Raw genomic sequence first — 16135 nt, forward strand, 5'->3', positions numbered from 1 at the left:
ATATGGCGCATGCATGTCAGAGTCACCTAAGGAACATGCACCACAGAGTCCCATATGGCGCATGCATCACATATGGCGCATGCATGTCAGAGTAACTTAAGGAACATGCACCACAGAGTCCCATATGGGACATGTATCACATATGGCGCATGTATGTCAGAGTCAGTTAAAGAATATGCTCCACAGAGTCACATATGGCGCATGCATGTCAGAGTCACTTAAGGAATATGCGCCACAGAGTCCCATACGGCACATGCATCACAAAGTCACATAAGGATCATGAGTCACAGACTCCCATACGGTGCATATGTCAGAGTCCCATACAGCGGATGCATCAGTCACATACGCCAAATATGTCACAGTCACATATGGCGCATGCGTCACAGAGTCACATATGGCGGATGCATCACAGAATCACATACGGCGCATATGTCACAGAGTCACATACAGCGAATGCGTCACACAGTCACATAAGCATAGGTCACACAGTCACATACCCCAAATGTATCACATAAGGAGCATGGGTCAAAGAATCCAAAACAGTGCATACGTCAGAGAGTCACAAACACAGAAAATGTCACAGTCACATAAGGAGCATGCGTCACAGAATCACATATGGTGCATGCGTGACAGTCACATACGGCGGGCGAATGCATCACTGAGGCGCATGCTTCACTGAGTAACATATGGAGCATGTGTCACCGTTACATACAGTACATGCGTCACAGAGGTGCATGAGTCACAGAGTCACATAGGGGGCATGCGTCACAGTCACATACATACGTGACCCTGCACGGTAAGTGTAAATGAATGCAGACCCCCACATTGCATAATTTACTCCTTTACCAATATTATTAGTCATGTTTTGTTTTTTTTAGATAAATAAAACTATTCCTGGTCAATAAAACAAATCATTTCCTAGAAGTAGATAAATGTGTGAACTGTTTATTCATACGTTGCACTCATATAGAGGTTTAAAATACAGTATTAATACTGTATTTATTATGTATCATAAATTATTATGTTATTAAAACTTTAGTGGACAAGCTATTTAACATTTTCTAAAACACATGGATTTCTTATTCTGGTGATGACAGAAATAATGGTGTGATGAGAACGCAGGAGTAAGCAGTTCACTGTGTTAAGATTGCAGTCCCAGGACATAATTAATTGCGTACAGTAAAGATAATGACATAGTTAACAGTCAGAAAAGTAAACTTTGGGTTATTGCTGTTACAATGATAGCAAATGATCGAGATGTAGTCATTCAGGAGACAAGCTAATTACTATAATCTGTGCCGGTATAAAGGAGGCGCAGGAAACAAACCCAGATTTGACCTGTAATTATTTTATAATACCTTACAGTGGAAATTATCTCAGAAGGTATCACAGAATAAAATAATGAATCTAACAACATGTAATCACCGTATATTCAGAAAGGATGGACGGAATTTAAGAGTTTTACAATAAAATAAATACAGTAATTACAAAAAATAAATCATTGCAATGTGAGTGGAAGGGACCTACAGCTCTATCTTCAGGATAATCATAATTTGCAAATTGTGACAACTGACATAAGAATAAGGCAAGTGCTTGAGCCGGGTTTGAAGGGGTTGTCTGACAGTAAAAACATTATATTTTTCAGGTATGGATCTGTTCAAAGTATAATAAATGAAGGCAAACTCACATTCCAGTGTCCTCTGTGGATCTAGCAGAGGGCGCTCCGGAGGTGGAAGCGATCTCTGCCCCATAGAAAGGAGCATCATCGGAGAAACAGACAAAACTTTAAAGGGTTATTCGTAAAATCTCATTATTTTTCACAAAACACAGTAAATGCAAACTTATTGTTAATATCAAGACTAAGCCCAACATAACGTTTGCTTCTTGTACCTTCGTATCTTTTTTTTTTTCATTTCCATCTGTCCCTCTGAACATCCAGCTTCTCACAGCTGAATGGACAGTCCTATTCTAAAACTACATTTGTAAGGAACACTTGCTTCTCCTTAGTGCTGCAGACCCTTCACTCCTGTGTACTCCTCACCAACTTCACCTCTTTGAGTTATCATCAACCTAACATAAGTGTAGATTTCACCTGATGCATTTCTGCACTCTAGGCTCCTGTATAGTCTCCTAACTGACCGATTAAACCTCTGTCATCTACATCAGTGTAGCTGCCTGTGTGTTTTTACATTATTATTGTTAGCTTGTTTCTCTCATTGATCAACTCTCCTGCACTCCTCCACAATGCAGCTTGTAAATATACACAGTTGTATTTGTTGCCTGCTGCTGACAGATCAGTGACGTGAAACTGCAAATGCTGCTTTGTTGATGCATATAGCGGAGGATTATCTTCTGCCATGTGCATCCACAGAGCAGCATTTCCACTCTCACATCACTAATATTTTTTTTTAAATAAACAAAAACACATCTATTGGTAGTATACCCACAAACATACCAATGTGAACAATATAATGTACAAATTATTTACAGTGAAAAAAATCTGTAAAAAAATAAGACTATAATTTTCTATATTATTTCTGCATTTGCATATTATCATCCCTAGCTGTAATCAATGAGGCTCACAATCTATCACTATGTCTGGAATGTGGGAGAAAAACTATGCACTCTCTGGAAGAACATACCAAACACCATCTCCATATTGTTTGAGCAGCATTTGAACCCAGGACCCTAGCATTTCAAAACAAACAGTGCTAACCACTGAGCCACCTTGCAAAGCAAAAAAGCTAACTACAGAGCCAACAAGCTGCTAACTTTCTAAAAAATCTACAACTCATGATGTAAAAATCAAGGCATCAAATAGCTATACCAATATAAAAATAAATAGAAATTAAACAATTCATGTCTAGTCATATAAAGCCTTCAAAGAAAACAGCACGACACTGAGATAAAAGAGGGTAACATTTTACGATAACAAATTCAGAGTTCTAAGAGTTCTAACATATAAATAAAGACTAGCCCAAAAAGCCAATAGCCATATTTTCATAATATAAGACATGTACATTTCCATTTTGTTTTTACACTACTACTGTAATGACTCCGATAGTCAGGTGTCCCAGGACCAGGGGCTTCTTCCCTATCACTAACACTAGGGGTGCCCTAGCTTGCCCTGTTCCCTGAATTACGTCTGATGGTGAAGACGCCGGGGCCATGTGACTTGCCTTAGCACCTGAATCCGCCCTGAGTCTGTACCCTTCCCCCAGGGAAGGAGGGAGTAGTAGTGTACCGTAATACACCAACCAGACTAACAAGGTAACATGAACAATGGTAAAGAAAAATACCAAGCATACAAATATACTCACACAGACAACAGAGGAATGCATCGGGGAGTGGAGGATGGGGTTGAACCAAAATAGGAGAATGAGAATTATCACCCACTGAAAACCTAGCAACAGTCACAGCTAAATCCACCAAACACCTTCAATAACAACCACCAAGAACCTCCAGTCATGCAGCATAAGCTAGCACTGACAATTAGTGCTAGCCAGGACCTAGTTTATACAGGCGATGGGAGAGGCTAACAGTGCACCACTGAGAGCCTTAACACAGGAAAGCTTCCAGGAGCTCTAAACTGAGCAGATTAACCCTTGCACTGCTAAAAGAAACTTAGAACATTTCATAGGAAGATGAATTGCTTCTAATTAGTGCAGGAGTAGGAGAAATCAGATGCTGGCTCCTCTCTGTCTCGGTAACCTCGTGACAACTACATGCAATCAAGTGACACATTTTTCTGTCTGGCGGTGTCTAGAGAATGTTCGGGATGTAGATAAACCCTGGGTGAATCTGCAAGCACTGCGCACATCCCTTCTGCTATTTTTGGATTTTGTTTATTTAAACCAATTACATGTAGCTTGATTTTCTGCTCAGCAATCAGCGCTCTTCATTTTCTCATCACACTGTTCTTTTTATGGTTTTGGCGGTGTTGTGACAAACTGATTATGTTGGATTATATCAGATGATCAGGATTATTTTCTTTTGTCTTTGGTTGTTTCCCATAATATTTTACGACAGACTCCCTGGGAAATAAATGTCAAAGTGTCTAGTGACATATTTTCTGCAACTCAACCAGTTACACGTCAGAGCTGGGTGGGCTACGGGAACAGTTTATCATTGCCTCATGCCTCCTGTCTCCAGGGCTTTCTATACCTGTGTGACCGGAGTGATAACTTAGGTGCACTGCTTGCACTAACCTCCTCGATGTCCAGGTGTCAGAGGGTGCTTACTCGCTTGCTCGGGCAGATCATTTTATTTTGCAAGAATGTTCAATGTCATTTTATACTGTTCACAGTGTACGTCATGGCCGAAAGTGTTGGCACCCTTGAAATTGTTCCAGAAAATGGAGTATTTCTCCCAGAAAATTATTGCAATTACACTTTTTGTTATACACATGTTTGTTTCCTTTGTGTGTATTGGAACACCACAAAAAAAATCAGAGAATCAGAGGAAAAACGAAAATTGGACATAATTTCACACAAAACCCCGAAAATGGCCTTACAAAATTGTTGGCACCTTTCCAAAATTGTGGCTAAGCAACTTTGTTTTAAAGACTCTTTCAGGTGAGATGATCCAGCACCATATGCATACCTTAATTTCCCAACCAGGGACAGAGGACACAGCTTCTGAACAACGGGGATCCCGGGTGCCACACCAAAATTCGACCAAATGTGGGGGATTTATAAGGAAGAGAAAAGTGGCTCTCTTTCCATTAAAATTCCTTTTTATTTAGAAAAAAAAAAGAATTAAAACATGGTTGCAAGAGTGAATGGGGCACGGTATGACCTTAACTGTCGTCCATCACGTGTTCCATTGACTCCTGAAACCATGTTTTAATATTTGGGGGTTTTTTTAATATAAAAAAGGGACATTTATGCGACAGTGAGTGCCACCTTTTTTTCTCTTATAAATTCCCACATAAGGGCAAATAAAAAACACACCTGAGACCAAATAAAAATGGGATAAGTTTTCACAATCTTTGCACTGTGTGTGCCACACTAAGCATGGAGAACAGAACGAGAAGAAGAGAACTGTCTGAGGACTTGAGAACCAAAATTGTTGAAAAACATCAACAGTCAATCTCCAGAGATCTTGATGTTCCATTGTCTAAGGTGCACAAAATAGTCAAGAAGTTTACAACCCAGCTAATCTCCCTGAACATGGATGGCAGAGAAAAATTGAAGAACGGTTGCAACGCAGGATAGTCTGGTTGGTGGGTAAGCAACCCCAACCAAGTTCCAAAGAAATTCAAGCTGTCCACCAGGCTCAGGGTGCATCAGTGTCAGAGCGAACTATCTGTCGACATTTGACTGAAATGAAATGCTATGACAGGAGACCCAAGACCCCCTCTTAGCTTAGGAGCAAAGCAAAAGCCGGGAGCAGATCACGCCCCCTGATCTGTGACATAACATCCCGGAAGGGAGGGAGAGCACTGAGGAGCAGCTTCAGTATCACACTGAATTGCAGGCACCTTCAGGGTTACAAACAGCACTATTCAAGCTATCTTTATAGTTTATGAAGCCATGGCCATTAGAATATTTTTAACTCCCCAGAGTACCCCTTTAAAGTCTAAAAACAGGTAGGCATTTACTAAGTACCTAACTGTTGTGTCCGATGCCAATCTGTGCTGGCACAGAGCAGTCTCAGTCTGGTCCTGCTGGCAATTCAATGGAACGGCTGACGCCACGTCAACAGAGCAGCAGCTTCTCTTCAGATCTGCTCTGTTGATGGGACATGATTGCCAATGTCATGCTAATTGACAGGTAACTCCCCTCTGCCTAGCTGCAGTCACGCCCCGTCAACAGAGCAGCTGGAAGAAGAGCTTGTCTGTTGAAGTTCAGCACCAGGATCGCCTGCAGGAGCTCTATGAGCCACCACCGGCTATTACAGGCAGGTAGTTGCTACTGTTAGCCCTGAACATCCCCATCAAGGTCATTGTCATACTGAAAGATGAATTTCCTCTTCATATTTTTAGCAGAGGCCTGAAGGATTTGTTGCAAATATTACTGATATTTGGAACTGTTCATAATTCCCTTTACCTTGAATAAAGCTCCAGTTCCAGCTGCCAGAAAACAGCCACAAAGCATAATGTTACTTCCCCCATGATTCACTGTGGGTATGGTGTTCTTTTGGTGATGTGCAGTGTTGACTTTGGTATTATGGCCATAACGGTCAAACTTCGTCTCATCAGATCATAACACGTTTTTCCATATGCTTTTGGCAGACTTGATGTAGGGGTTGGAAAAACATAGCTGGGCTTGGATGTTTTCCTTTAAACTTTTTTTTCCATTTTGAAACTCTACCCAACAGGCCAGACATATGAAGAATAGTGTAGATTGTTTAAAGCACAACTCCAGCGTGTTTTTTTTTTAATTGCACAGCTGGAGTGATGCTTTAAACATAATTCCCCTTGCCCCATCTCATACTTATCTTTATCCTTTTCCAGTGTTGCTCCCCGTCGGTCTCCCGCGAAAAGTGACCTGCTGGCAACTCCAATGTTTCATGGAGCGAGCCGGAGGTCAGTCTTCAATACATTTCCATGAGAGCTGTATTCTGGCTCTCATAGACTTGCACTGAGCTCTTGTGACGTAACTTCTGACTTCCGGCCAATCGGAAGTTACGGGCATAAGATTACGCTGCAGGACCGAAGTGGCGTCCGTAAAAGGTGAAGACTCTGGAGGGTAAGTAAGAATGGAGGTAGAGGGATTACATTTAAAGCGCTAATTCAGTGCTGAAAAAAAGAGCTGGAATGGTGATTTTATGTTGCTTTAGGCTTTTTGCAAACTACCAGGCCATTTTTCTTTTTGTCTTTTCATCAATTTTTGAGGGACGTCCAGTTCTAGGTCAAGTTACGGTTGTGCCAAATTTAAGCCACTTCTTGTTGATCGCATTCACATTGTTTCATGGTATAACTAATGCCATGGAAATGTTTTTGTAGCTTTCTCCTGATAACATTGAGATCCCTTTGCTGTGTTATAAGCTGATCGTGGATTTGCTTTAAAATACAATTAAGAAAATGCCAGGAAAATCCTTTATATGGAGTTAATCAGAATTGCTTTAAATAATGGCAGCCGTGTACTGACTAATATGCAACGTGAGTGTTAATGTGATTGACTAATTCTGAGCACAACCACATCCCCAATTTAAAGGGGTTTCACAATTATACAAGCACATTATTTTATGTTTCCTATTTTTATTTCCTTCAAATTGATTTCAGTTTGTTTCTCTATAGATTTGTACAGATTATAGATGACATTAAAGATGGAAAAAGTTGTGAAATGATTCTTCTTGGTATGATTTCATATGTCAAACACTTGTTATTTTAACAGGGGCGTGTAGACTAAGGCCTTTATTATTAAGGGAAAAAGAATGCCACAGCATTTCAATCGGATTAAGGTCAGGACTTTGACTAGGCCACTCCAAAGTCTTAATTTTATTTTTTTCTGAAGACATTCAGACGTGGACTTGCTGATATGTTTTGGATGGATAATTGTCCTGCTGCATAACCCAAGTGTGCTTCAGCTTGAGGTCACAGATGGCCGGACATTCTCCTTCAGGATTTTTGGTATACTAAAGGATTCATGGTTCCATTTACCATAGCAAGTCTTCCAGGTCCTGAAGCAGCCAAACAGCCCCAGACCATTACACTACCACCACCATATTTTACTGTTGGTATGATGTTCCTTTCCTGAAATGCTGTGTTACATCTACACCAGATGTAATGGGACACACACCTTCTAAAAAGTTCAACTTTTGTCTTGTCAGTCCACAGACAATTTTCCCAAAAGTCTTGGGGATCATCAAGATGTTTTATGGCAAAACTGAGATGAGCCTTTATGTTCTTATTACTCAGCAGTAGTTTTCATCTTTGGATTCTGCCCTGAGGCCATTTTTGCACAGTCTCTTTCTTATGGTGGGGTCATCAACTCTGACCTTAACTGAGGCCAGTGAGGACTGCAGTTCTTTAGGGGTTGTTGTGGGGTCTTTTGCGACCTCTTGGATGAGTCATTGCTGCGCTTTTGGGGTAATTTTGGTCAGCCGGCCACTTTTGGGAAGGTATTCCATGTTTTCACCATATTTGGATAGCTGCTCTCACTGTTGTTCACTGGAGTCCCGAAGCTTTAGAAATGGCTTTCTAACCTTTTCCAAACTGATAGATCTCAATCACTTTGTTTCTCATTTGTTCCCAAATGTCCTCGGATCACAGCATGCTGTCTAGCTTTTGAGGATATTTTTGTCTACTTCACGTTGTCAGGCAGGTCCTATTTAAGTCATTTCTTGATTGAGACCAGGTGTGGCAGTAATCAGGCCAGCGTGTGGCTAGAGAATTTGAACGCAGCTTCCCAAAGATGTGATAAACCACAGTTTGTTTGTTTTTTTTTTGGGGGGGGCAATTATTTTTTTCACACAAGGCCCTGTAGTTTTGGATTTCTTTTTCCCTTAATGATAAAGATCTTAAAGGAAAAACTGCATGTTGTGGTTGCTTATGTTATCTTTGTCTAATATTTACATTTGGTGATCTGAAACATGGAAGTGTAACAAACAAGCAAAAGAGTAGGAAATCATGAAGGAGGCAGCTTTTCCCACAACTGTATATACACACACACTCCATATACGGTACACACACTATATATACACACACACCTATATACGGTACACACACTATATATACACACACACCTATATACTCACACACCTATATACACTCTATATAATGCACACAGATTACATATACCCTGACACACTGTATACAATGTGCACAGGACATGTGCTGCCGCCGCCGCTGGAGGAGGAGGAGACCCCCAGGTACACGGACCCCCGCACCATCCGCCGCCTCCATTCACTCGGTGAGGAGCGCGGGCAGGCGGCAGCCCATTCATCTCCAGCAGAGGCCGGGCTCCGGTCATGTGAGCCGCCGGGGGATGTGTCTTGCGGTGGGCGGGCCGGTGCTGGTCGCTGTCCAGGGTGTTGGAGCTGATCCTCCGAGCACTGAGCGCTGCCGTCCTGCTGCCCCCATGCCGCTGATGTTACCAGGCTGATGGATTATTATTACTCGGCATGATGGGCTCCCTGCACGCCGCTCTCCTCCTCCTCCTCCTCTCGGCGGCTCTTCCTCTCCAGCCTGCAAGTGCTGACTCCAGATTCGGTGAGTGCTCTGCTCGCTGCATGGGGGGACCGGCTGTAGGGGGCTGCAGGGCACCGACACTGGCACCCACCGCCGTCCGGAGGGGAGCAAGAGCGAAGGAGGAGCTCCTGGAGGTTGTGGGGGCACGAAGGGTGGGGGAGGGTGCTGACATTGAGGGGTTACAGGTTCAGCCACATGCACCTACTACATACACACATATACACATATGTACACACTCACAGGTAAACATTTACACACACTCATGTATAACACACACACGTATATATGTGTATAGTGAGTTCATGGAGAGGTGCCCATATCCTGTACCGATGCAGGAGCACATGTCCCCATACTGCACATGTCCCCACACTGCACATGTCCCCATACTGCACCTGTCCCCATACTGCACCTGTCCCCATACTGCACCTGTCCCCATACTGCACATGTCCCCAAACTGCACATGTCCCCATACTGCACATGTCCCCATACTGCACATGTCCCCACACTGCACATGTCCCCATACTGCACATGTCTCCACACTGCACATGTCCCCATACTGCACCTGTCCCCACACTGCACATGTCCCCATACTGCACATGTCCCCATACTGCCACATGTCCCCACACTGCACATGTCCCCACACTGCACATGTCTCCACAATGCACATGTCCCCACACTGCACATGTCCCCATACTGCCACATGTCCCCACACTGCACATGTCTCCACAATGCACATGTCCCCACACTGCACATGTCCCCATACTGCCACATGTCCCCACACTGCACATGTCCCCATACTGCACATGTCCCCATACTGCACATGTCCCCATACTGCACATGTCCCCATACTGCCACATGTCCCCATACTGCACCTGTCCCCACACTGCACCTGTCCCCATACTGCACCTGTCCCCATACTGCACATGTCCCCATACTGCACATGTCTCCACAATGCACATGTCCCCACACTGCACATGTCCCCATACTGCCACATGTCCCCACACTGCACATGTCCCCATACTGCACATGTCCCCATACTGCACATGTCTCCACAATGCACATGTCCCCACACTGCACATGTCCCCATACTGCCACATGTCCCCACACTGCACATGTCCCCATACTGCACATGTCCCCATACTGCACATGTCTCCACACTGCACATGTCCCCATACTGCACATGTCTCCACACTGCACATGTCCCCATACTGCACATGTCCCCACAATGCACATGTCCCCACACTGCACATGTCCCCATACTGCACATGTCCCCATACTGCACATGTCCCTATACCGTCCATGTCCTCATAGTGCACATATCCCCATACTGCCACGTGTCCTCATACTGCACATGTCTCCATACTGCCCCATGTCCCCATACTGCCACATGTCCCTATACCGTCCATGTCCTCATACTGCCCATGTCCCCATATTGCCCCATGTCCCATACTGCACATGTCCCAATACTGCACATGTCCCCATACTGCCCCATGTCCCCATACTGCACATGTCCCTACACTGCCACATGTCCCCATACTGCACATGTCCCTATACCGTCCATGTCCCCATACTGCCCCATGTCCCCATACTGCACATGTCCCTACACTGCCCCATGTCCCCATACTGCACATGTCCCCATACTGCCACATGTCCCCATACTGCCCCATGTCCCCATACTGCACATGTCCCCATACTGCTACATATCTCCATACTGCCCCATGTCCCATACTGCACATGTCCCAATACTGCACATGTCCCCATACTGCCCCATGTCCTCATACTGCACATGTCCCTACACTGCCACATGTCCCCATACTGCACATGTCCCTATACCGTCCATGTCCTCATACTGCCCATGTCCCCATATTGCCCCATGTCCCATGCTACACTTGTCCCAATACTGCACATGTCCCCTTACTGCCCCATGTCCCCATACTGCCCATGTCCCCTTACTGCCCCATGTCTCCATACTGCCTATGTCCCCATACTGCCACATGTCCCCATACTGCCCCATGTCCCCATACTGCACATGTCCCCATACTGCCACATGTCCCCATACTGCCCCATGTCCCCATACTGCACAGGTCCCCATATTGCCCCATGTCCCATACTACACTTGTCCCAATACTGCACATGTCCCCTTACTGCCCCATGTCCCCATACTGCCTATGTCCCCATACTGCCACATGTCCCCATACTGCCTATGTCCCCATACTGCCCATGTCCCCTTACTGCCCCATGTCCCCATACTGCCACATGTCCCCATACTGCCTATGTCCCCATACTGCCCATGTCCCCTTACTGCCCCATGTCCCCTTACTGCCCCATGTCCCCATACTGCACATGTCCCCTTACTGCCCCATGTCCCCATATTGCCACATATCCCCATACTGCACATATCCCCATACTGCCACATGTCCCCATACTGCCTATGTCCCCATACTGCCCATGTCCCCTTACTGCCCCATGTCCCCATACTGCCACATGTCCCCATACTGCCTATGTCCCCATACTGCCCATGTCCCCTTACTGCCCCATGTCCCCTTACTGCCCCATGTCCCCATACTGCACATGTCCCCTTACTGCCCCATGTCCCCATATTGCCACATATCCCCATACTGCACATGTCATGATTGTTTATAACTCATTTCTCCTCTGTCCATCATATTCCTAGAAATATCACACAATCACACAGACTATTACATACTATATTACTGCTGTGAAAATTAGGGCTCCTCTGTCATTTCTACATAATTATGATAAATATGTCACATTATTAACAACTCGTTTCCTGGAAAACTTTATGGGGGTCTGTGTGGCCTTTTGCAAGTTTTCCCTGTGATGTGGTCACTGCTGTACTTGCTACGTACTCACATTGGTTGTGCCTTTTGCTGTTACTAAGAATTCTATATTGCTAATATTATTGGATCCTATATATGTCAATTTATCTGAAATGTCACAAGGTCACGATATTGGGGCTTTGTGCCATTTATGTCCTGCAAATCCATCCATCCCTCCCTCCATCCATCCACCCCTCCATCCATCCATCCCTCTCCTTCTCTCCCTCCCTTTCTCTCTCCATCCATCCCTCCATCATCCCTCCATCCACCCCTCCATCCATCCATCCACCCCTCCATCCATCCATCCCTCTCTTTCTCTCCCTCCCTTTCTCTCTCCATCCATCCCTCCATCCACCCCTCCATCCATCCATCCACCCCTCCATCCATCCATTCATTCACCCATCCCTCTCTCCTTCCCTCCATCCAACCATCCATCCCTACTTTCCTCCCTACATCCATCCCTCCATCCATCCATTCATCCATCCACTCCTCCATTCATCCATCCCTCTCTCCCTTCCTCCATCCATCCATCCATCCATCCATCCACCCCATCTATCCCTCTATCCATCAACCCATCCATCCCAACATCCTTCCCTCTCTCCATCTATTGCTCCACCCACCCATCCATCCATCCATTCCAGACCTCCCTCTCTCCCTTCCTCCATCTGTCCATCCCTTCCTTCCTTCCTTCCTTCCTTCCTTCCTTCCTTCCTTCCTTCCTTCCTTCCTTCCTTCCTTCCTTCCTTCCTTCCTTCCTTCCTTCCTTCCTTCCCCCATCCATCCATTCATCCATCTCTGTTATAATCTTCCTGACCTGTGGTCCTGGTATCCATTTATTTATGAGGTCAGTTGTGGTTCACGCCCCCCAATCCCACAGATTTACCCGTGAAGGGATATTATTGTGCGGATACCCCCATAAGTGCTGTACGGTGAGGTATGCCCGGATTAATTATGGCTCCTGACTGCTTTTTCTGACTTCCATCGACTGTAGTTATCCGAGCATTTCCGAACATATCTGCGTCCTGAGAACTTCTGCAGAATCCCACATCTCTCTCTTATAGCCTTTATGATAAAACCTCTGTCTTACTCTAGCTGGGAAAAAAATGCAAACCTTTCTGTGTCCACTTCTGCTTGCTTTGTCGAAGAATTTGATTGACAGTCATGCTTGAAAAGAGGTTCTGCACATTGTCCAGGAGCCTCAGGTTGTACTTTTCCCTATATGTTCCTATTGAGTAAATAGTCATTTTCTTCCTCCTGTTCCCGCCGATTTGATTATTTACTATGTCAAACGTCAGAAGCTTTGTGTTCCTTGTGTTATATTTTACATTTTATGTTTTGAGTTTATCAATAACCTCCAATGGATTATCATAGTCATCATAGGCATCAGTATCATCTATTGTATATATGAAAAGGGTCATCCAGGCTTGGGGCTCAAATCTGCAATCACTCTGTGACTCCAGACCTGTGAATCCTCACTGTGTGCACAGTGCGCACGGTCAGGATTCTCCAGTGCCAATGTCTGGAGCTTACAAGCAAGTAAGTAATTTGCATACTTCCAGCCACATTTCAACTAGACATGTCTGACCTCACTCAATTCACTTGTACGTCTAGTCGACATGTAACCACATGTATGCAAATCATATATTTGTGGTGATGCGTACGCCCGATCACTTTCCCAGAGTATCCTGACAGCATATACTGTGCACACTGTGAGGATTCACAATTCTGCCATCATATAGAGTGACTGCCGACTTTAACCCCAAGTCTGGACAACCCCTTTAAGTAAAAAAAAGTTTTCTCAATTGTTCCTTAAAAAATAAACTTCAAGCAAATCTTGAAAAGATTTTATTCTTAGTCAGCTTAACTACCCCCTCCAATATCTACCCCACCGACAGTATGTAGAGTGATGACCTGAACTAATTGGGCCTAAATGAGTCAGTCTTTGAGCTTACAAGCTCCTTTCCTGGGTTCTATCAAGACAAAGTTGGGTTGGATAAAGGAAACCATATTCTGCGTTAGCACATGAGTGGAGCTGAGTGTGAAGGAGGCTGGCTTTGTGCTCATTTCTCTAGCTAAGCCTGTTCCTCCCGTATCATAGCCAGAGAATTGAGCAGACGGTCTTCCCTCATTCATATGTTCTTCTGATCAATACTAGAAATATTGCCCTTTGTCCACCATAAACTGGAGGAGGACCTCCCAGGACCCAGGACTATATCTTGTGATTGAAGATTGCGCTACTTTTCAGATGTAAAGTATATTGGTGAGCCGCATAACTTACTACTGTAGTCAAAAGTCAACAAGTAGTTTTGTTAAGATACAAAACTCCTATAAAAGATCCAGGTAGAAAAGAGCTGGAGAAATCTCAGCGTCTCGGGTTATTGGCCTACATTTTGCTCCACTTGCTGCTTGTAGGTGGTATTGTATAATAATAATTGGGTTATATGACGCTGGGTTATCTTTGTGGGTCGTGCGGTTAGTATCTGTGTGCCATATAGAATGTTCCCACATCTTATGTTTCCTAACATTATACCTTGTGTTTTATTTTCTATGAAGTACTGGTCACAATTGTGGCTAAATATCCTCATAACGAGCTCCGCAGAGAGCTGGAGACAAAGCGACATATATATTAGAGGCTGTAATCTGCCCCCCGGCCTCAGTGACACATTGCAGCCGCGATGGCATAATTTTACATGACAGTGTTGGATGACTCGGCCGCGTGGTGCAACATCACTGAATCTTATTGTATACGCAGACCTGTCTGGTGCCAGTGCCGAGCTGCTGCATGTCTCTACAAGGGAATTTTAATTCTAACTGTATACCGTAATTATTATTTTCTTATATTTTTGGGATATTTTGGTAAAATAACCAAATACCGGACAATCGGTGTGTGTCTAGGCACTCCATATAACATGGCAAAGATTGGGACATGACGGCCCATAATAACTGGTGAAGCGCGTATTTCGTATTTTTTCTTCTTCTTGTTATTCTTTTTGTTCTTCTTCCCTTCTCCCCATTCTGCTGCCCTAGCCGCTATTCTAAAATGTGTATTTGGCTTAATGGAACAGATATGGCTACTCATGGCCCAGCAGCAGGGGCATAACTACAATAGGTGCAGTAATTGCAATCGCACCCGGGCCCTGGAGCCTTAGGGGCCCAAAAAGTCTCTTAGGCCTATGTGCAAAGCAAAAGAATGCTAGCTGACCGCTACATCAGGAAAGTCCAGTGTGAATGGAACCACGTTCGGGCTGTGCGTGTAAACATAGGGCAAAAAAAGATGCAGGTGTTCGAAACGCGTCACATTTGCTCTACGTCTTTCACCAATGACTTTTTACTATGTTTTTAAATATACTTCAATAAAGAAGGAAAAAGATTTTTATCTGCATCCTGGAGCTGGATCAAGTCTGCATCTTTTTTTTCGCTATATGAAAAGACCATTACTAATGAACCATTAAAGACTTTCAATAATTGGGGGCCGCATTGGGGCTTTTGCATTGGGGCCCATGAGCTTTAAGTTACATTATAGAAGAATATTTGGTGCGTTGCACACTGGCTTCCCCAAAATGCTCAAACTTCTAAAAAAACTGGCACATCTTACATCAGTACTCTGGGGTTAAAGGTGTTGTCGACTTTTAGAAATGCAAAAAACATAATCTATTAGCAATTACCCTCCTTTGCAGCACTGCGGCAGCACTGTTTCTCCACCTCTGGTCCCATCTCAGTGCATCAACAGCTCACATCACCGCTGCAGTCAGTCACTGAGCTCAGCAACTTGCCCAATGCTGACTGCATGAGTTGCTGAGCTCAGTGATTGGCTGCAGCGGTGATTTGAGCTGTCAATATGATGTCACCGCTGCATCCAAAACACTGAGAATGGGGCAGCGTTGGAGAGCCTGTGCTGGACACGAGGCGGAGGGTGAGTATTATCTGATTGTGTTATTTTACATTTCAGAAAAGTTTTGGGGTCCACTTTTCTAAAAGTGGATACCCCTTTTATGAACGGCTTATGAAACTTAGGTAGATGAGATGGATAAGTATTTTAATTTTCCAGTATGCCCTACAAATATGGAAAGTGGAATTTTATTGGTTACTAAAGGCAAACCTGTGCCTTAAAATAGTGTGGAGAAACTTTAGAATCAAACTTCTGTTTAGCCTGAGGAGG

The 16135-nt window shown here is 44.3% G+C and overlaps 1 protein-coding gene across 1 annotated transcript in view; it reads left to right on the top strand.

Moving 5' to 3' along the window:
* Positions 1–8821: 8821 nt before the first annotated feature.
* PTPRN2 (protein tyrosine phosphatase receptor type N2) overlaps positions 8822–16135 on the top strand; it is a 1208901-nt gene continuing 1201587 nt past the window's right edge. The window contains exon 1 of the mRNA XM_077268574.1: positions 8822–9157. Coding sequence (XP_077124689.1) covers positions 9070–9157 — 88 coding nt within the window. The 5' untranslated portion in view covers positions 8822–9069. The remainder of the gene's footprint in view (positions 9158–16135) is intronic.

The sequence above is a fragment of the Ranitomeya variabilis genome, chromosome 6 (assembly GCF_051348905.1).
Source record: "Ranitomeya variabilis isolate aRanVar5 chromosome 6, aRanVar5.hap1, whole genome shotgun sequence".
In the NCBI taxonomy this organism is placed as follows: Eukaryota; Metazoa; Chordata; class Amphibia; order Anura; family Dendrobatidae; genus Ranitomeya; species Ranitomeya variabilis.